The 23,601-nt window shown below is 38.0% G+C and overlaps 1 protein-coding gene and 1 long non-coding RNA gene across 4 annotated transcripts in view; one reads left to right on the top strand and one right to left on the bottom strand.

Moving 5' to 3' along the window:
* The window catches only part of LOC138403653 (uncharacterized), a 95,346-nt gene that overhangs the window by 28,073 nt on the left and 43,672 nt on the right, over positions 1-23,601 (top strand). The window contains exon 3 of one of the 2 annotated variants that reach the window (XR_011237871.1): positions 4,752-4,888. The exons of the other annotated variant lie outside the window; for it this stretch is intronic. This is a non-coding gene — a long non-coding RNA (uncharacterized lncRNA). Of the gene's footprint in view, positions 1-4,751; positions 4,889-23,601 lie in introns of those variants that run through there. 2 annotated transcript variants of the gene reach the window in all.
* Positions 1-23,601, bottom strand: part of LOC117991120 (uncharacterized) — a 67,055-nt gene that overhangs the window by 9,947 nt on the left and 33,507 nt on the right. For both annotated transcript variants that reach the window (XM_069504992.1, XM_034978672.2), the window contains exon 3: positions 4,745-4,863. In XM_069504992.1, coding sequence (XP_069361093.1) covers positions 4,745-4,863 — 119 coding nt within the window. The remainder of the gene's footprint in view (positions 1-4,744; positions 4,864-23,601) is intronic.

The following is a 23,601-nucleotide window of genomic DNA, read 5'->3' as shown; positions in this document are numbered from 1 at the left end:
CTTCTCAAACCTTTGAAAATATTATGGAGAACTTTCATGCAGGTTATTTGGAGGTCCAAATTTGGTCTTTCTCGGCGAGCATAATAATGTTAAGCCGTCGCGGGTCCCCCTTATGATCACTAACATCTGATAATAACTGTAAAACCTAAGAAGCGAAATCTCGTTCTCTTAGTAAGTTGTATGCGGAAGGATCTGGCTGGGAACCCACCGCATTTTATCCCAAGAGAACTCCTGCCATTATGGGATTAATGGAAAGGAGTCACGACTCATGACCCTCAGCAATGAGGAATACGACTATAAAGAAAGTGTAGTCGTACCGTACCTTTAAACGAAATAAATGCTAAATCGTAAACCTATAAATACTGCGAACTATAAAGAGATCTTAACGGTGGTTTTATCATGAAATACGCGTCGTTTAGGCAAAATAGTCAGCCCGCAATAATCGTTAACGCTTACAGGCTCCTTAGTTCTCTTCTCTATCGCCGTGGGGCGCTGAGAAATCTTTTGCACAATGCTCACTTACAACTTGAGGAACTAAAATTTTGTCTAGTCTTAAGTAGGTACAACTTAAAAGTGAAAATTAGTAAATATATCTAAATAATTCGAAAAATAAATCGATCTTAAAAAAGGTTGTGAGTAAGTTTTTAAAAGGACTATGCTCTAATGGATCTGTTTGTATTAAAACTTAAAACTTTTACAACTTTTTGTACGTACCTACCCTTGTATTGGTTATTGCTTGTGCGTGTGCGTGTGTGTGTGTATGTTTATGTAATTTTGTAGTGAAACTCTTCTTAAAAATGTCGCAACCTTCGTTTGTCTGTGTATTCACTTATTTATTAAGCTTCGAAGTGGATTTCAATGAGGGTTTCACGATCTCGCAAGCATCTCTCGAAGAAAGTTTTGTATGTCTATACACTACACAGAGAAATAATACTAAAATCTCCATATCACGAAATGTAGTAAAGCGAGTATACGAGCTAATAAAGCAAGGTGAAATATTCTGTGAACCAACGGAGGTGTGCCTAATAAATAGTATCTCATTCCCGCTAAGCCCTTTGCCGCGTCGGCCATCTTTATTTACGGCACGTTCGCGTTCCCGCCACAGCTTCTCGGTGCACGTACAGATTATGTCAACGAAAATTACAAAGAATAATTTGAGCCCTAAAGTGGTTTCAATTCAGTACCAGTTTTTATTTTTCAGGTTTAACGCAGACCACCGATTACAGTCAGGTGCACGTACAGACTTTATCAACAAAAATTACGGAGAATAATTTGAATCCAAAAGAGGTTTCGTTTCAGTACTTGTTTTATGTTTGAGGTTTAACGCAAAACACCGATTACAGTCAGGTGCACGTACAGACTTTGTCAACAAAAATTACGGAGAATAAAATTTGAACCCAAAAGAGGTTTCGATTCAGTAGGTACATACTTATTTTTATGTTTTAGGTTTAACGCAAAACACCAATTTGAGTCGGGTAACGTTTTATTTATGTCGGTGGCGGTTGTTATCCGATTTTTTCCGGCTCAACTCAAATGAACGTGCCATCTGTGTAGAGTGACTCATTTTTGTCTGCTTGTTACCTTCTCACATTCGTTTAGGTTTAACCAATTTAACCTACACTAGCGGCACGCTATGATGGCCGGTTTGACACATTACAATAGTGATGTGGAATGTCAATTTATTCTCGAACAAAAAACAATTAAGTTTTGTTTTTGTACCTGATTAAATAGGTTTAATAAAACAAAAATGTATATGTTTATTTAATTTATTTGAACGAACTGAATATTTGAACGAAAATGAATATACATACTTTATATGCACACAAGAAACATATGAATACAAAAGATACCGAAAAAGGTGCCACAAAAGGCCATAATTAATCAGATTCGTCCATACTACTATTTTCACTGTCGTCACTGCTATCATCACATACATTAATAATTATATGTTCGTTTTCTATAATATTATCTATTTTCACATCTCTTTCATAATCTTCCCTTATTAATTTAACAGTTCTATTCACAACCTTTTCCCAGTCTCCTTTAGTCACATGTTCACAAGCTTCTTCTAATAATTTTAGCATTTTTTTTGTGGTAAATGGGGGTTCTGTATTGTGTCTTGCAGCATATCCCTTAATTTGAGCCCACACCAACTCAATCGCATTATACTCACAATGGTAAGGCGGTAACCGTATAACTCTGTGCCCATGTTCTAATGCTATTTCGTCAATGACGTATCGGATCTTGGTTGGTTTGTTTTCTTTTAAAAGACGTACTAATTCCGCTTTTAACATATTCATGTTTGCATCTACGCCATTTTTACGAAGCCATGCGACGATATCAGCTTTCTTTTGGGATTGGGCAGGTGGCTTGTCAATTTGCATCGAGTGGTATGGGGCGTTGTCCATAATTATAATAGATGGTTCAGGGAGGCTACACAACATTGAGGTAAACCATTCAGTAAACTTTTCTCCATTCATGTCTTCATGATAGTCTCCAGTGGTTTTTGACGCAAAAGCCATGAGAGAACCTTCGACAAACCCGTTGATGGTTCCGGCGTGACAAATTATAAGTCGCGATCCTTTTCCTACAGGAACTTTGGAAGTAGATGCTGCTGTGTCATCGTTCCAAGAACGGCCTACAGTATGGTTAGCATTAAGCCATGTTTCATCCAAGAACACAACATTTTGCCAATTTTTGATTTCTTTCACTTGCCGTAAAAAGTATACCTTGCCATCGCTATATCAAATCTTTCCATCAATATTTTGCGTTTGTTACATTTTTTGTATCGAAATCCAATGGTCTTCAAAATCTTCGTTAAAGAACTTTCCCCACCGAAGAATAATCCAGCTTCCTTCAGTGAATGCACCAACTTTTTTCTTGTTGGATACTCCTTCTGTAAATAGTAGCCGTAAACATGTCTTCGGATAGCATCGGCATCAAAGCTATCGATGCCTACGACTGGTTTTGCTCGTTTTCTCTTTTTTGGTGTGTGAAGTTTATTTTCTTCTGTGCCAGTCTCGCCATATTTTTTTTTAGTTATCCGTCTAACAGTTCGTTGTCCAATATTAAGCGCATCAGCTACGCGTTCAACCACTGACGTTATAGGTAAAATTGGCCCTCCATTTTGAGCTTCACGATCGAAATAGTTACGAAGGCGTATTAGGAACTCACGTGTCTGACTATTTAGAACAGTTCTCTGCGTACGTTCGGTCATATCGACGAAATCCACAACAAAGGGCTTGAACAGAGTCCAAATTAACGAGCAAGGGTCAACAGTAATGCAGTATCAATATTTGAAATCCAAAGCCAGGTCAAACTATATCACAATCGCATTGCACTGACAGTTTATACTTTTCGAAGCAACGTCAATTCGAAACTGCTTTGTTTTGCATTGAGCATTGACGCGAGTTTGCCGGAGGTAGTAGTTGTGCTAGCCAGCGATCCTATGTGACGATCGTATTAGATTCCATTTTTAAAAATTTATTGATATTTTTTTGCGATTTCAGAGGTTTGTCCACATAGTGAAAATTGTTCATATTCACAAGTACATTCACCCCTTAAATGGTGCAAACTGATTTTTCTACACTTGTATACATTTAAGAAATCAATTTAATAAATAAATTTTGAGTCCTAAACCTAAAACTACATTCGATAAAATTTATGAATCTCTGCACATCACTATCGTCAATAAAGTAATACAATTATTTCCTTCAAAGTCGTTATCAATTAATACGGAACTTCATGAGCGGACAAACGTCAAACCGGCCATCATAGCGTGCCGCTAGTTTAGAAATAGCATCGCGGAAACAAACGAAGGCAACTTTTTATCCCGAAAAGTCAAAGAGTTCCCATGTGGTTTTTAATGACTATAATACTTAATAAAATAAAGAAAATGTCTAAAAATAGTGCTATCGTTTTTACTATGTGTCCTATGAGCAAAGGGGTAGGTAGCATGATTTTTTTTTAACTTTTTTTTGTGAGTCAATTTAATAAAGTTTAGGGGATTGTGTACAACAAAATTAGCACCATATCAAGCGGTTTGTTCATAAGTTATGATACAACGTTAATCTCCCAGCCGTTTGTCATACTACGGTTCAACACTCTTGTACCTGGAGGCTGGGAGCTGGCGGTTAATTACGAAAAGCACGTTCTACGCGCCGCATGATAGACTGCTTCCTTGCTAAAGCGCGGGAACATTAAATTTTCTTTAAAACCTTCTCTTAGGTGCTAATAGCTTCCCGTGGTAAATTAACATCCGGTGCTGCTGCTGTTTTACTTTTTCATATTTTAAAAAAGCATTGTAGAAAAAAGATAAGTATAATACCATTAAGGTAAATTGAATGTGCATGAAAGCAATGTTTAAATGACGATGTTAAACCAATCTCTAAAGGGCTCTAAAGGGCTGAGCCTCGAACGCAGGTTAGATAGTACGATCTTATCCCTATCTCTTGCGTCGAGTTGTTATTTTAAGCTTTTGCGTTTTGTCTAGCTAAACTCTAAAGTGAGAGCAGTTAGAGCGATCACACAGTCATCGGATCCGAATCCGTGAATATGGATATAAAAAATATCTACGTCATATGTCATAAGCTACCATACAAGTAGTTCTATGAGTACTTTGGAACGTATTTTCACAGACTCGGATCGGATGAGTGCGCAACCGCCCTTGGGGCGTTTGTGTTAATAACGTTCTTTGTACATAATAACAAAAATATTCTGCCACTGTCAAACTTTTTGTCTATACCTTCTAGTTCCAGCTACTTCGACCACTTTGCATCTCGTCCGTCGCCACCAACAGGGCTTCAACGTCCAGTAAGATGAAGAAGCACTCCGCGCCCAACCTTCCTCGGGAAATAATAGCACCTGGCAACAAAGATATAATTTATCAGTAAAATCTTATTCAGTAACTATATATATATATATATTTATAATATTATTTTGGAAAAGGTGACTGACTGACGGATCTATCAATTCAAATTACTGAATGGATCGGGCTGATATTGGCATGGGGGTAAAATAGAGGTTGGAAATTTGTCTAGTCCATGTGGGCCATAAGCATATTTTTAATAAAAAAATAAAAATTACTATTATTAAAGATTCCTCAATCGTAAAACAAACCCCTAAACTTCAGGACCATTCAAATAAATAAACATTCCTCGCAATTGCGAACGAAGAAACTTAGTTCTGTCTTTCATCGTGCCCTTAGGCAAAGACTCCATGAAACATTGGGAGTGAATTTGCCAAATTAGAAAACTTTGCCAGGCTTTCGACGGCGGGTTGAAAAATAGCTTTTTGACTAAAACTAATATTACCGACCAGAAACAAAACAACGGAGTTGTAACGAAGTTGTTGCAGCGCTCGAGTTTACAACCGCGGGCGATAGGAGTCTAATCCGTTCGCTCGCGTTTTCGTCGAGGCAAAGTATTTCCTCTCGCAGAGTCAGCGATAACGCAAACGTGGGAGCATATTGGTTGGTAAGACTCGTACGCTCGATTGCCTCTCGACATTCCGTTCTCATTTTCTTCGTCGCGACTTGAACAATATTTTTTTTTCTCCTAAGGAGTTTTCCTGCTTTCGACAATATTGCGCCGCGCGCCGGTTTCAAAGAGGCGCACTCGTGAGGGATGAAATCGGTTTCACGTCGAGTGAGCACACTAATGATTGGGTTCCGGACACGGGGACGTCTCGTGCGGGGACAATGCCCGTGGAACCCCGGTGTCGACACTTTGACGACTGACTATTGTTTAATGGTTTTAAAAGCGTTTCAATGTTACGGAGTTTGAAATGCAAAACGACTACGTGAAAGTTTTTTACGGTTCTCCCGCGTAGCTGGCTGTAGGTAGATGCATATTACATATGGAAACTATATGTTATGGATACCGTCAATTTTGTCTGAGTAATACGTAATCACCATAAGTAAAAACATTATCTTTCATGTAGTTTCAATAAAATAACATATCTAAAGTAAAGTACTTAGGTATGTAAATAAACTTATTTTTATGATCTTTCCGTCCCCGGAATCCCGTGGGAACTCTTTGATTTTCCGGGATAAGAAGCTTTTGGGACCTATGTCCTTCCCCGAGATGCAAGCTATATTATTACCAAATTTCGTCAAAATTGGTTAAACGGATGGACCGTGAAGGGCTAGCAGACAGACAGACAGACAGACAAACAGACACACTTTCGCATTTATAATATTAGTATGGATATATTAATATGGCCTAAGATGAGACGTTTTAAAGATACCCGAGTTGTAATTGGAAGGAAACACAGATCGTGGAAGAATATTTCAAACCTTAGTCGTGCGTATGAGGAATGATGACGCAAAACGTTTCGTGCGTGTAGATGGAATGTCGACGACATAAGATGGAAACTCGCCCGACGTCTTGCGGTAGGTACATAGGTGCAAACTTAAATTGCATGCACAAGTTTATAAATGTTGAACGTTTCTAGATAATTTCTACTAATGATGTTTATGGATGGCCATCCTTGTACCCAAGTTATTTCTCAAATAACTCGCGAATTTTATTGAAATAAAACCAATATTTCAGTACGAATAAATCAAGCTTTACAAGTGCGTCATTCAAAGCAGACAGACTACTCGAACAGGTCGTTTAAAATTCAAAAACCCTTTGCGGTGGGCAGAGACACTTTTTCACAGATCCATTGCCATGTCACCGCTGAATGAAAGACCCTGGAGAGACCAATTAAAAGGCGTCCTTGTAAACACTCGATCAATTAACTTCTCCCAATGCCATCGACGTGTATTGACGTACGGTTATTTTAATTTATTCATTAAATTTTCAATAGCGAGAACTTATTGAGATGATACAATTTACACACTGATTTGCAATTTACAATATTTAACTGAGGACTTAAATAAATAAAAACTGGCCAAGTGCGATTTAGACTCGCGCACCGATGGTTTCGTACAGTCAGTACTGCCTGAATCAAATACTATTATGCTAAAAGTAAATAAAAATCTGTTTTAGAATGTACAGGTAAAACCCATTTATATGATACCCCACTTGGGTATATTAATCTTACTTTGAAAGTTGAAAATATTAATTATTTGTTCATGAACACATTTTTCTTTTTTGTGACTTAAACACAAATTCACGGTTTTCGAATTTCTCCCCTTACGTACGCCTGCTATAAGACCTACCTACCTGCCAAATTTCATAATTTTAGGTCAACGGGAAGTACCCTATAGGTTTCTTGACAGACACGACAGACAGACAGACAACAAAGTGATCCTATAAGGGATGCATTTTTCTTTTGAGGTACGGACTACGGAAGTCGGAACCCTTACAAAATATCCGTGCTTAGACCACATAAGTAGGTACATCATAAATATCAGTTTTTATTTCTCATAAAAACTTGCAAATTATCTACTAGTGTAGAAGTTTTTACACTTTTTGGGTTTTTAGATTCCTCCTAAATCAAGAATAAGTTTAAGCCCACGAATGCGAAGCCGGGACGAATCAGGTAGTTCTATCTAAGTACATGAATAAACTTCATAACATAGGTTAGATTGATGCATCAACCGTGTTCCTCGTTAGTTCCTGTTTTCAATTTGAACTGCAAACGTCTGTAGTTAACTAATCTGTACTAATTGGTTATTGAATCACCCGTGATGGATCGGGAAGGTCAGGCGGCGAGCTTTATTAGACCTAATCGATGTACAGACTACAGTGTAGGAATTGATCAATCCATCTATGTTTGCGTATAAGTCCCGCAAATTGCTATTGCGCGGGAACCATGTCTCATCGAAATGACGTCGTTTTGACGTCAGCCGAAATAAAAATATACCATCAGCTCGAAACTTCAGTCTAGTGCTGACGTCAATAAAATGGCGGGCACGCGCATTACCAATTTGCGGGACTTATACCCGCTTATAGTCTCGAGAAGGTCGCTGTAGTCTTCTAAGTGAAAGGTGCGAGGTTTAGTTCCCGGCGGGCAATTTGGCAATTTGTAATTTCTAAATTGTCTCTAATCCTGTCTTTTGGGATGCTACGACCGCGCCTAATAGTTACCACCCTACCGGCAAAGCCGTGTGTTAAATGAGGTGCCAATGTGGAGTCACAAAACAATATGAAGAGTAGATAGACGGTTCGTGCGGCTAATTGGCACCGGCTCCAAAAAATATTACTATAGAACTACAATAACTCTTGTATACATAATATATTGGGTAATAAATTAAATTATTTTTTACTTTTTAGTGTTTGTGGTTATTGAAGTCGGTTTTTTTTTATTTTCTTTGTGCTATAAGACCTACCCTACCTGCCAAGTTTCACGATTCTAGGTCAACGGGAAGTACCTACCCTGTAGGTTTCAATATAACTAGATATTAAAATAAAATAACCAACCTCCCCACGCATGATTTACTCGTAAATCGCATTAAGTAGGTAGGTAGGTACCTAGTTATTTATTAAATTTTATGATGCAAATTAAAATGCCGCCCACAGGATTTCGCGATAAATTAAGCTGTACTCGTTTTCAGCAACAGTTATTTTTCATTTGATTGCGAGCGCAGATCACTCCAGCAGATAGTCACGTCCAGGTGCTCCACGCCACTCCACTCTTGGCACGAGTCGACATCCATGATAGAATAATACTGGAAATGGTCTCCGAAGTAATATCTTCTCCTATCTATCTATCTAACTTATCCATATTAATAATACTGATACAAAAGTCTGTTTGTCCCATCTTCAGCTTATCACGGCCCATGCGTTGGCCCGCGGGGTAGACTATGACCAAATCTTTCTCATTCTGTGAGGAGACCCGCGTTCCGTAGAAAGCCGGCGGCGATCGGTTGAACTTCTGTAAATGACCTCTCTTTTTCTATCTCTAATATCTCAACTTTCTTCTATGACCACGAAAGCCGCGGGCAAATTTGCTAATCGTTAAAATATAAACCGATGCCTATTGGGGTATTTTGTCAATTTTTGTTGCCTTACGTCATTAAGACGGATGTAGATCCATAAGTAGATACGTAAGTAAGGGTCGAGCAATTAGATACGTTCGCGGAAGCTGCTTAGCTAAGTTTAAAAATCAAAAAACATTGAGACTTTTTGTGGGCATGATTTTGGTCGGTATTAACTAATGTTAATTAACCAAGGCCGTCTCACTAATTTTTAAAAACTAATAAGTTATGCCAAAAAACACATTACAAATGGTTATGTTAACAAAAACGAGACAAAAAAGTGGAAGACGGCAAAGATGAAAATGATGACTAGGTAAGTTCTGATCAGGGTTGAGAGGATATCTATATAAAAAGAAAAGATGACTAACTGACTGACTGACTGACTGACTGATTTATCAACGCACAGCTGAAACTACTGGACGGATCGGGCTGAAATTTGGCATGCAGTTAGCTATTATGACGTAGACAACCGCTAAGAAAGGATTGTTGAAAATTCAATCCCTAACGAAATAAAACAGGGTTTGAAATTTGTGTAGTCCACGCTGTTATGCTATGTCATGTTTATTAATAAAGCGGTTTTTTTAAATTTTTTTATTCATTATAGGTATACGCTTGACCACAATCACACCTGATGGGAAGTGATGATGTGGCCTAAGATGGGACGCAACTTGGGAAGTTGGGTTACAACTGGAAAAGCGCACAAATGGCTTCTTCCGTTTATGGCAATAAGAAAACAATTTTATCATAAAATAACATGATTAACAATGATTAGTGATACCCTAGGTAATGCGTTACAGTAGATAACTTTGATGGATTAATATATTTTTTCTATGAGCAACAATAGAGAAAATAAGTAAAAGATATAAAATAATACAGCATTTTTTTAATTAATGCAATGAGCTACGAGTATAAAAATGATTCGATCCTGTTACTGAACGATAACCAACCTAACGTTAATATTCTATGAAAAATCGTTTCCATACTACTTAAGTATATTTGAGAATTTTCTTTATTATATTTTTCCAATGCATATGTCATTTCCAGCATGACAGCAGTAATTCCTAGTCAAGTGCAGTTTGGAGGCCCGAGCGCCCGTAATTGGATTATGGATTTCGTCTGGACTACGAATACGACGTGCGGATTACTACTTCCTAAAGGATTCCCGGTGTCACGACTCACGGCTCGCGACTTACTGCATATAAATGCTATAAAAATGTTCGTAGTATAAATCCTTGATTTTCTTTTTAATTTTTTATAGCTGCAACAGTCCAGGAGCTAGTCGGTCTCAGCAGCGCCTTAGAAGGATTTCACGACTCAAGGTTGAACTGATCTTTTTTTTGTTTATTTGTACCAAAAATTAATAAAAGTAAAATTGTAAAAAAAAAGATAAAAAGCAGCTAAGTGCGAGCCGGGCGTCGCTCTTTTAGAGTTCCGTACATAATCATGAATGGGTAACCTATGAAATATTCATCGCAACACACCATGAAAGAAATCCCCAAAAAATGTTCATTTGTTTTGGTCATTTGTATATACCTATAGGTACATAATATGCCGAAATTTTATATTCCGAACTAGTTTTGTTTTGAGATAGACCCCATCCCATTTTTTTAAGTTAAAAAAATCAATAATAGGTACCCTGTAATAGCCCTGTGATTTTACCGCAATCAATATATATTTTTTGAACTTGGTTAAAATACATCATGATTGCGTACATCCATTGTCTCCCTTAGTAATATAATATACGAAAATGTCTACTTCACTCCCACAAGTCCTCAGAGGAGGGAGATTGCGACAGCTTATCACACTTTTATATCGATATATTGTTTGTTCGATTAAGATAGTTTACTTAGGTTCGGCCTCTTGTAAAAATTGATTTATGGTCTGTTGAGCCATGCGTGATGCGAATCGAGTATGAGATTAGTTTTGTAAACTTGTAAGTATAGGTATGTTATTTAACTAGTTTTACGGAACACATTTTATTTCAATACATTTATGATATCGCGCTGATATATTATATAAGTTCTAGTAGGTATCTGTTATAGTCCGAAGTAGAAATGACTGACATCGCGATTGACCAACAAACCCAAAGGCAACCAAGGCAACCATCAGAAATGTCCAGATTGCGTAGGCCAAAGCCAAAACTTCAGCTTTTGCCTAAAAGTTGTCCCATAAAAATTTCGATTCCAACTCCTCAATTAATGAATGAACTCAAGGACCCAACTCCTCAACTCTGATGCTATAAGGAATTTCTTTCCTTAATCGTGGGGAGCCCACGGGATTTTTAAAGAATCATCCGTTTAAATGTGTTTACGAAATTTGATACACAGAACCCTTGCATTCCGGGGACGGGCTACTACGGGATTCAATACTGCCTTTTGTTCTCGAAAATCAAAAGTTCCTACGGGATTTTTAAAACCTAAATTCACGCGGACGGAGTCGCGGACATCAGCTAGTTTCATTTCATAATATGAATTTATACAGGGACAGGTATCAGAACAGTAGGTATACTTAGGTACTCGATTGCGTTTCATTAGCTGCTAGTCTATGACCCGCACCTTTGATTGCCCGGACGGTAAATACTGGTTTAAACGGTTTCAATTCCCTCAGAACTTTCATTATCCTGTACATTTCGCAAAAGCTTGTATTTTAAAGTAAATACAAACAAATCAAGCTTGTATCTCAAACTGTATAATATAGGGGCGACGATGATTTGAGAATTACAAAACAGATTAAATTGTAACGAGCTACACATTTTAATTTTTTTTTAGTGAACACATTTAAATTTCTTTTTGTGAAGTAACTAGTAACTACATGTATGTGTGGTTTTTGGATTTATTCCTTTACTTGTGCTATAAAACCTACCTATCTACCAAATTTCATGATTCTATAGGTAAACGGGAAGTATACCTTATAGGTTTTCTTGACAGACACGAAGGACAGACAGACAACAAAGTAATTCTATAAGGATTCCTTTTTCCTTTTGATGTACGGAACCCTAAAAATAGTATACCTAGCTGATAGCAAAATCTACTCTAGCGAAATATACTTAATACTAATTATAATAAGTATTATTAGGTGTATCCATAGCCATAATTAGTATTGGAGACAAGCTCGCGCCAGGTCGAAGAAATGCAAATTTTCTTCAAGCGAACTACTATTAAAAACCACTTTGTAACGAACTCATCGCAGATGCAGATAAAAGTATTTAAGTTTTATCTATGTTCGGAAGTATCGTTGAAACTAGTGAATGGTGCAACAACATGAAGTTTCAGTGTAGTTTCCTCCTTTTTAGGGTTCCGTGCCCGAGGGTGCCAACGGGACCCTATTTCTAAGCCTCCGCTGTCCATCCGTTCGTTCATCCGTCTGTCCGTCCGTCTGTCTGTTTGTCTTTATGTCTGTCAGCGGGCGTTATCTCGTGATTCGTGAACCACAATTATAGTTAGATAGAGGGTTGAAATTTTCACAGATTACCTATTTCCATTGCCATACAGTTTAATGTTAAGTAGATATGTAATGGTACGATGGTATGGTACGGAACCCTTCGTGTGTGAGTCCGACTCGCACTTGACCGGTTTCTTACAAAAGCTTGCTGTAACGATCGCCCGTAGCGCTCTGGTAGTCGTTAAAACATAGCTAAAGTGATGATGCTACGACTGACGTATCGAGATCAGTTTCAAGATACTGTATCAGGTTTGAGAAGTCGGAACCTGGCGTTAATATAATTCCATCAGATTATGTTGAGATTGTGAAGAGAGTGTTGTCAATAATTCCATAAGATTCCATTACATTCCATAAGAATGCAACCAAGTACTTAGTTGAAGAAACTATTGTCACGAGATATGAATTTATGAAACAAAAAGAAAAGTGCGGCTAAATAAAAACTGTTAAATACTAGATGATGCCCGTGACTTCGTCCGCGTAGATATAGTTTTTTTAAATCCCGTGGAAACTATGATTTTCCCGTTTTGCCTTTGCCCGTCTCCAAGATGCAAGCTATCTTTGTAACAAATGAGGATGTCTGCGTCTCCATTCGGATGAATTTAGGTTTTCCTAGACGAAAAATATCCTATGTCATTCTCTGGGAGCAAGCTATCTCTGTGCTTGTGGGATCTAGCACTAGTCTATCAACTATAAAGAACTACTTTGCTGGGAACCCTCATAGCATATACATGGAACGCCACATCACTAAACTGCCAATTTGTAGTTCGATGACGCGACAAGGGTCGCATCGGCCGCTGCTCCCGTCCGTTCTAACTCAATTCCACATCCACTACCAATTTGTTCACAAAGACCGTATCTATTCATTTCAATGTATATTTTGTCTATGATCGCTCAGGGATTTTTCCGATGACAAATCCGTGGACGATTCGTCTGACCGAAGCTGGAGTGCGTTTGATTTGATGTGGGTATTTGAATAGAGACCTTTCTATCAAAAATAGTGTGACTGAAAAGGATCATAAAGTAGCTTTCTAAAAGGCTCTAAGTACCCTTGGCTAGTTTTTGTGTTTTATTTCGTGGTAATGTAGACGTAAGACGTAATGCAGACGTAGAATGTAAATATCTCTGTATATCGATATCCTTACTAATCCATATCCATACTTATATTATATATGCGAAAGTGTGTCTATCTGTCTGCTTGTCCGCTAGCTTTTCTTTAACCGATTTTAATTAAATTTGGTACAGAAATAACTTGCATCTCGCGGACTTACACGGTAGAAATGGCGTTCTGAACCATTCTTTTGACTTTTCAAAAGCGCTTTAAAAAATTAAATTTAAAAAATAAAACATCTATTCTATTACATTCTAAAAAGAGAATAATATTATAGCATGCAGAGCAGAGAGCTGTAGAGTATATTGCACTCTCTGAAAAATACTCTGAAAAAAAAACGGAGGAGCAACTTTTATTTACAAAAATGTTCTAGATATTATTACAGGAATATGCATATTATATTAGCTAGAGAGATGCCTTCATTCCACAGATGTTCATGTAACACGATAGGAAATTAAAACTCCAAAGGTTAGCCGAGACAATTAGATTGCCGGCAATATATTGGGACAACAAATTAATTTCAGGCAACCGGAACTTTAATAGGAGGGTAAGGGCGGAATAAATGGGAACAAATAATTAGGTTTGCGGTTCGATTTTCGATTGAGTATAGGTATTTTTCTTACGGCGTTGCTATAGTAACGGGGTTGTAACATGTGAGTTCAGAGGACATTTTGACGAAGGGCGACGGGGCTTATCAGATAATTGACTGTCTTGCGACGCATTGCAGGACAACTCCATCAAACCCTTCGTAATTATTTCTTACTAGCTGATGCCCGCGACTTCGTACGCGTGGATTTAGGTTTCTAAAAATCCTGTGGGAACTCTTAAAGTTTCCGGCATAAAAAGTAGCCTATGTCCTTCCCCGGGTTGCAAGCTACCTCTGTACTAAATTTCGTCAAAATCGGTTGAACGGTTGAGCCGTGAAAAGCTAGCAGACAGACAGACAGACAGACAGACAGACAGACAGACAGACAGACAGACAGACAGACAGCCAGACACATTACACAACACAACATAACATTATTTCATAAATTGTTTCATGTATTGTTTTATAACATTATTTCTTAAATTTCTTAACTTCTTAATTTCTTAATTTCTTAATTTCTTAATTTCTTAATTTCTTAATTTCTTAATTTCTTAATTTCTTAATTTCTTAATTTCTTAATTTCTTAATGTCTTAATTTCTTAATTTCTTAATTTCTTAATTTCTTAATTTCTTAATTTCTTAATTTCTTAATTTTTTATTGTCTTAATTTCTTAAGTTCTTAATTTCTTAATTTCTTAAATTCTTAATTTCTTATTTTCTTAATTTCTTAAATTTCTTATTTCTTAATTTCTTATATCTTACGTGACTTATATTTCTAAATAGTACCTAATAGAAAGATTTTTTTTATAATTTTTCCAACCCGGTAACCCGGTGCGGGCGAGCGCGGGTGACGTGCGGGTGTGCGGGGCGTTCCCCCGCCTCATACCCTAATTGCCATCTCGATCTGTTGCGGACTATACTTATAATAATCTCTGTAGCTTGATATTAATCACCACCCCTATTATAAATGCGAAAGTGTGTTAGTTTGTTGGTTTGTTGGTTTGTCCTTCAATCACGTCGCAACGGAGCAACGGATCTACGTGATTTTTTGCATGGGTATAGTTAAAGACCTGGAGAGTGACATAGGCTACTTTTTATCCCGGGAAATTAAAGAGTTCCCACCGGATTATAAAACCTAAATCCACGCGTACGAAGTCGCGGGCGTCAGCTAGTGTTATAATAATTTACATTCGCATTAAAGTTGGTTGATATACACATCACAGATATTGTAACGGTAGTACAAGACCCATGTGGGAAGCGAGTAGAGAATAACTAAATAAGTAATATTATCAGCTCATCTCGTATGCATAAACTTGCCGCATCGAGGGAAGATATAAGTCTCTTCTACTGTGTTCCATTTCAGTTGTATTTATATACAAACGAGTCAGTCAAGTATTTTTAGCAACCAAGGCTCACACAACAAAATCAGAGTGAACTAACAAAATCACAGTAAATATTTTCAGAGGTCTCTCTCATACAACTAAACAGATTAGGTATTTTGCAAATTGTCACTTGTAACCTTTTTTTTGCCTCATGGCTAAAGGATGTCTGGATGATCACGATGATATCATATTGCATGCAGATAGGTAGGTATTATGACGTAGACTTCCGCCAAGAAATGATTTTTGAAAATTCAAAAAAAGAATTATTAAATCGGTTCTTTGACGGAGTTATGGAGTAACAAAGTAAAGAAAAAACATCGCTGAAAAAATACGGGTTTAATTGAAAACCTCATCCTTTTTTATGTTGAATACTTAGGCCTTTTTGAGAGTCCGTCACAACTCAGTCCTCCGCCTTCCTTATACGGCCGTAACAGACATGACCTACCTATTGCACAATTATTTGATTATAGAGGATAAGAATATTTCATAGCTGTATTGTGTAAGCGTTATCTAGAGACTTGATAGATAGTTTGCCTTGAAATAGTTAACGGTTTCGGTCAAACAGTGGCAGAGGATAAATCGCTGCACTAGCCAGCGACGATTAGTGAAGGCATAAAGTTGACTCGCTCCGAGATGAGCTGGTTTGATAGCTGAACATAATTCAATTGTTCCGGCCTGTCGGCCTGTGAAACTATATTCCTGTTCCGTCACGGACCGCTCCCGGTCGCCCCGTTTTATTTGTAGCTTTATTAAAAGGATTACACCAGATATAATCTGCTGCAGAACATATTTTGCTGCCAACTGTCGCTTCCACAAAAATGAAAAATTGTCGGAGGTGATTTAAGACTTCAGTAAAAACAGAGTTAATGTATAAAGCTACTCTTAAAGCTGCAATTCCAGTATGATTAATTTCATCGTAATTTGGACAAAATAATTGAGAAATATGTTTTTTTGGTTACTGAAGCCGGCAACAGGTCGAGATGGCAATCGGGTATGAGGCGGGGGGACGCCCCGCACGCCCGCACGTCCCCGCGCTCGCCCGCAACAGGTTAGCGCGGGGGCTGTGCGAGTGTGCGGGGCGTTCCCTCTCCAATAGCCATCTCGACCTGTCGCATACTATAGTTTTTGTGCACTTTTTCATTTCGAATCTGAGAAAGCACATTCCGAAACATTTCTCGAACCTGACTCTGTCACTACTTATATTCGTATTCAATAAAAAAAAATCGATCTTTATATGATTAAAACAATAATACAGGTTTTCAACCAGTGCTAGTTTTCTCCCTACCTAGTCTGTAAGTTATTTATTTGTAGTTAGGTATATCTACGTCGTTCTCCTATACACGAACTAACAAAGTCATTATTGCAGTCATCAGCAAAAAATTGGAAATGATTGAGTGGTTTCGCCGTGAAACGAGCTTGATGTCGGCAATATTGGAAACGGGCCACGTCCCGATTGGGCTGCGACAGGAAATGAAACAAACATACCTCTTCATTTAAAAGCTTCTCCATTTTTCAGAATTTCAGTGCGAAGTAGGTTCAGCCCGGTCAATCAGCCATGGCAATCTAGGTCATACTTTTCGTTGATTGACCAATACGCTTTGTTAATTAGCACTGGGTACAAATTGTGACATTTCACCCTACTTCTCTCTTCTGGTGACAGGTTTTTTTTGCGCAAAGAATCAACGAGGCTGTTCAGTTCGTTAATGAAGCCAGTTATTTTGGCCCGATTTAACGCAACTTATTTAATGATTTCAAAATATTTTATCTAAAGAATGCAACAGCTAAACTATTTACAAACCTTAACTTTAGATAAGTAATTAAGATAAGAGATAATTAAGAGTTTTTAATATATTATCGACTTTTTCGTAATAATTACGAGGATAATTAACGACATAAATGGATTTCCGATTATCCCCTTTAAGTTTGTGTATGAGTGAAATGAAACAAAAAACATAAAGGGGATCGCAGCATCGAAACATAAACGAACAATATCCTCGTTAGTGTCCCATTGGGCGCCAATTAGGCCGGCACTGGGATGATTTGGGCGGAAAACTGCTAGCCAAACATTATTTTATACAATACAAACGTATTTTAATTTTCCTTTTGATATTTTATGCACATACATTATGCTCAATTTTCAATATTGCTCATCATTTGGCCGACCGTGATAAATTCAAAATCATTCTACTACAATTTTTTTCGAAGTTAGAGCTAATGGCCGTATTTTGCGTTTTCATTTTGTGCTCAATGAATAAAATTCCACATTGGTACGCATTTTCCGTTTCGCTCAATTTTTGTATCAGTATTTTACTTTAGCACGTGCAGGTGACTGGTGAGTGAACATTATAACCCCTACCCATTATAAATGCGAACGTATGTTTGTTTATTATTTTATTGGTTTGTTTGTTTATTTCTCCTTCAATCACGTCACAACGGTGCAACGGATCGGCGGGATTTTTGCACGAATATTATGTATTTAAAAACCTGGACAGAAACGTATAATATTTTTATACCTACTGGAAAATTAAAGATATACCATGGGATTTTAAAAATCTAAATCCACGCAGATGAAGTAGCAGCCGTCAGCTATCCATCTATATAATACTAGATGATGCCCGCGACTTCATCTGCGTGGATTTAGGTTTTTGAAAATCCTGTGGGAACTTTTTGATTTTCCGGGATAAAAAGTAGCAGAGTTCACAATCAAAAATTAGTTTATTTTACACACGGTTTGTCTTAACATCAGACACGCAACTATAGTCAAAACTCCGGTCTCAGATCTCTAAGCGCATCAAAAAGAAAAACTGAGGTAGGTAAAAGTTACTATTTTTATGTACGTCTATGGCGTTGGTGGTTAGTTGTCTAGGCCCGAGGGAGGGAGGTGTAACGAGTAATGTCCAATTTACAATTCACGCGTCGGTAATGTGATTTGTGCCGCCCTTTGTGAGTTGTTACAACGAGCATTCTCGTTGGAGCGGGACACTACGATGAAAATACTATTTTTTTTGTTTTATTCTCTGAGCTTATTTAGACAATAATTCGTATTTCTCAGAATATATTGATGGCACCAACTTTATATACATACCTACTTAGATGGAGCGGATAAGTCATGTTTAGTTAAGACATGATAGATAATGGGGCCGATTCTCTTGTACACAATCTCTAAACTAAACTAAATTAACAGGTCTAAATTTAGTGCCATCCTTTTTCGCAAGCAACATTATGAAAGGGATAGCAATAGATTTAGACGAGCCATTTTAGTTTAGTTTAGAGATTGTGTACAATGGAATTAGCCACATTGTAACATTAGGTATGAAATTCGACATAAAATTCATTGAAGATAATAATAATTGTACTAATAATTAGTATGAATGAATTTCCATAAGATAATTTTATCAGGTAGGTACTAAGTACATAATATTATAAAGCAAAGTTGCTTCACTAGATATTGGCTATTAATAAAAACGACTAATTGTACGCGGCAGAAAATAATGTACATCGACCTTTAGAATGAGATTACGGCTTTGTAGAGCGTAGTCTCTGTCACTCATACTTATGTGACATTTTGTCGGCCTAAACGACAGAGACAATGCTCTACAAAACCACTATCTCTTTCTTAAGGTCGATGTTCATTATTTTCTGCCGCGTACTGTACTTAGAATAACAGTGGATAGCTAAATAAGCCTAATAAAATTTAAACCTAAACTTCTGCAAAATTGACCTCGTATTATGAACATACATTTTACTAGCAATGTAGGTACAACAACAAAATACGAAGGAGGAGGTCCAATAGGATCTTTGACAATTCAAATTCTTGTGGAAGTTGATTTGAATAAAATATATTTTTGAATTTGAATAATGACGGTGTATACCACAGTGGCAGGCGGAGGCGGTTGGCGCCGCCGGCACTAGAACATTTCCGAAACCTTCTCACCGAAAGTTACTACTCACTTATTGTCTACTTAGATGAATTTGCACGTTTTCGTTTCTTTTTTTATCTGTTTTTTAAGGAGCTTTTATAGTTGACCTATATGTCAGCCCCATCGTTACAAACTAAACTAAACGTTTTCCTATTATAAATACGAAGCTATATGTTTGTTTATTGGTTTGTCCTTTCACGCCGCAACGGAGCAACCAATCGATATGGTTTTTTGCATGGATACAGTCAAAGACCTGGCGAGTATCATAAGCTATGTTTTATTCTGGAAAATCAAAGAGTTCCCATTTCCTAAATCCACGCGGACGTAGTCGCGAGCATAATGACTTCACAAATCGGTAGGTATATCTACTTAGAAGGTAAGAAAGACTATTACCGAAAATTACTGTGACCCTTATGAAACAAAAAAGGAAATATAAATAATCTTCCCAGTTTTCTGGTTCTGTCCGTGGTTATAAAAAGGGGGATATTTTAGGACGTTGGCCCATCCGTTTAACCGATTTTGATGAAATTTGGTATAGAGATAGCTTACCGGGGAAGGACATAGGCCATTTGATCCCGGAAAATCACAGAGTTCCCACGGGATTTTTAAAAAACCTAAATCCACGCAGACGAAGTCGCGGGCGTCATCTAGTATTACTATATTGTGAAGTGTCGGTTTCCATCTCCATTACGGATGAAGAAAACAGACAACAGAAAATGAATTGTAATACAGAGATGGAATCCAGATGGGGCAGCGGGTAACTATGACCCGAAACGAGCAAAATCATTCATCGTCGTAGAAGGAAAAAATATGCCCATTTTTTGTATTCCCTTTTACATTCTCATCATGATTCGGTAAATTGTAACTTACCAATATTGCTTAGAGAAAGGTATACAATATGCAAATTGTATATTTGTTAGTTTCATAAATTGGTATCCTAGAACTATTAATATTAATATATATTATATTATTAATATAAAGCATCAAGTCTCAATTGCTCAGCGGTTACGTACCTCAATGGTCTTTAAGAAACCAGCAATAAACTTGCACAAAATATCATCATCATCATCATCATCAACCGATAGACGTCCACAGCTGGACATAGGTCTCTTGTAGGGACTTCCACACGCCACGGTCATGCGCCCGCCTGAATCCAGCGACTCCCTGCGACTCGTCAGATATCGTCCGTCCACCTAGTGGGGGGTCTTCACAAAATATAGGTAAACTTAATTTTGCGGTGACGTGTTCCCATTATTGTAAAAATAAAAGAAATAAAATAACTAGAAAGGGTTAATACGGAAATGCCATGTACCGTGCGTACAGTTCTGGGTTGAAGGAAAAGAAATGATAGGAATTCGATTTAGCCCCGTCCCCGGCTGCCTCCTTGAATGTAAATTGAGAGTGAAATAGTAATTTAACCCTGTTTCACCCTCTACGCTTATAGAATTATAGAGAAAAATCGAAAAATTGTACAGAAAGCCGATGTGTGGCCTATTTACGACGTTGACGGTCGATTACGCTTGATGGAACGTTAAAGGTGCAACGCGAACAGATGGAATGGAGTGGCGCGAAGGCGCAGCTTCTCTTCAGTAAAAATATAAATGAGCAAACGTCGTGATTTGGTCATCCTTAAAAAATGCAGATTAACTTCATTCCAGTCTCACGTTTTAACATGAAAACTTAAGTGCTAGGTGTTAAGAGGGAGTGGAGTAGCGATGAGGAGTGGCTACTGGGTTTTTTATCAGCTCGGGTTTTGTACTTTGATATTGGTTGAAATCGTTATAACCGCAGAGTGTCAATACCGTGCGAGAAGCAATTCGACTCTTCTAACTCACACTGAATATCACCGTGCATTAGCCGTCATTCAGTCAGCGCGCTGGCCGCCGAGAGCCTCTACTCAGTACTCGCCGCTACTCACCGCTCTGGGACTTAATCTTCTCGCCGCCATTCGCCGCGCCTCGAGCTCGACCCCACTCTCAATGCCATGCTCGGTCTGCGTTGGCCCTTCTTATACTTAGAACACAGACAGCTGTGACGCGCACCTATTTAGAAAGGTAAAGCTGATTCATAGCTCCATGGGTACATGCATCACGAAAGTTAAAAGTGAGCGACTTCTGTGCGGAAATGATTAGCTGCATAATCTATTAATCTGAATTAGGTACACAGATTTAGGAGAAAATAGAGCCAGCTGAGAGTATAAAACAGAAGACAAAAATTTATTTTAGACGAGCTGGCATTTGGCTAGGCATGTGTTCAATCTACTCGAAAGTATTTAATTAAGTTAAGAACGGAAGATATTTGCAATGCAGATAAAAGCATTGTTTTGGAAATGTATTACTGTGGCGGTATTTAAGCTACAAACAAGCTCTACGAGTGCGGACCACAGAATTCAGAATACTTATAGAAATAGTAAATGAGGATAAATTTGCCGCTGTGCAAATGTGTAGTGAAAGATCAGCGCTATTGAAATTAACGACAGTTTACCTCATTGCTTTAGATGCTAAAGATAAAGGCTCTTACAGACGAGCGTAACTCGTGCCATCATCCAACGCGTCGACGATACCTCCCCATGCGCGATAACAGCCACCGAGCTAGCGCGGCGTATCGAAGGCGTTCGCCAGTATACGACACTAATCACTCCTGCATGTCATCGACAAAATGCCGCTCATCTATAGGTAAGCACACTAACTGCACCTTCGAATTATTTTTGTACGTGAGAGTATTTCTAAAAATTGGCGACACGGCGCGGCGTTCCGGTATGAAAGAAGGCATTTACCATTTCTATTACCTTCTTTAGAATTCTGTGGTGTGAACGTTACAACCTACCATGTAATGCAATGTGTTGTAGGGGTTCTTTGTAGATGCTGTGCTATTATTGCGACCGTGTTTGTACTAGATCCTAAAGGCTCGCTTATATTATTTCGTTGCATTGCATGGGCTTGCCCTATATATTTTGTTTAGTATTCTAATATTACGTACTTGACCTGGAACGAGCTTGCTTTGCTTTGTGTTTTGTATTTTTGTATGGCCAGGGACGTGTGGCCTAGTTGTGACACCGCATATCAATCGACTGCGGTCTGCGATTGCTAGGCAACGTTGACCTTAGTCGATAACTGGATTGGTGATCGACTTTGGAGCTCGAATTTTCCTCCATGTCTCGGAGAGCAGTTAACATATCGATCGATCGGTGTTATTATCACTAACATCTGAAATAATAACTGTAAAACCATAAGGGTCGAAATCTCGTTCTCTCAAGTCTCAGTCAAGTTGTATGTGGAAGAATCTGGGAACCCACCGCATAATAATGCGGTGGGTTCAATCCCAAGATAACTTCTACGTGATTAATGAAAAGAGGTCACGACCCTCAGCAATGAGGAATAGACCCGTAACGCACAGAGCCTAGACAGAGGCGAAGATGTGCGTTGATATTTCAGTCAGTCAGTTTCTCCAATTGACAGAGGCGTAGCGCGTAGTAACGTAGCATAATTTTATCCATAGATAATGGCCGAGGAGATAAATTATTATGTCTGCGCTTCTGAAGTATTGAGAAATTAGAGTTAGATATAGGTATCTACCTAAATTTATTTTTTCAGGAATTTAACGAAAACTTTTTTTTATGTATAAATATTATAGACATTGTTGTGCTTTAAATTAGGATAGTACCTATATTATATTTTGTGGCTGTTTCCTAGTTACATTACATAAGAAATGAGTTCGTGACCCCGGCAGCCTTAAATCGAACTGCATATTTTATATTCAAGTCAGTTTTCCATAACAATAGGCACAAACATGTTTACCAGAACATGTTTGTCTTCGTACAAAACTTATTATTCGAGCATTTTCCTCGTTTTTGATTGGGAACAGCATAAAACTGGGAAGATATTTATTTGACAACCTATTTTCGTGGAGTTTCAAGGAGAGAATAACAAAAATAATTGTATTTTTTATTCCTTTACTTCGCCCATCGATCAGCCCATCGCCGACTCATATCTGAACATGGGTCTCGTCCCAGAATGAGAAGGGTTTGGTCATAGTCAATCACGCTGGCCAAGTGCAGATTGGCAGACTTCACACCTTTGAGAACATTTGGAAAACTACTTATCAGGCAAGCAAGTTTCCTCGCGATGTTTTCAGTTACAGCAAGGGATCTAATTGCTTAAAAGACTTGACTCAACTCTACTCATATTACATGTTTTGTTCATGTTGCATGAGTAGATATAGAAAGCTCAGATAGAATG

The sequence above is a fragment of the Maniola hyperantus genome, chromosome 19, assembly GCF_902806685.2.
Source record: "Maniola hyperantus chromosome 19, iAphHyp1.2, whole genome shotgun sequence".
NCBI classification, from domain to species: Eukaryota; Metazoa; Arthropoda; class Insecta; order Lepidoptera; family Nymphalidae; genus Maniola; species Maniola hyperantus.
Note: the sequence above shows the minus strand (reverse complement) of the source record. Positions and strands in the feature narration are given on the sequence as shown.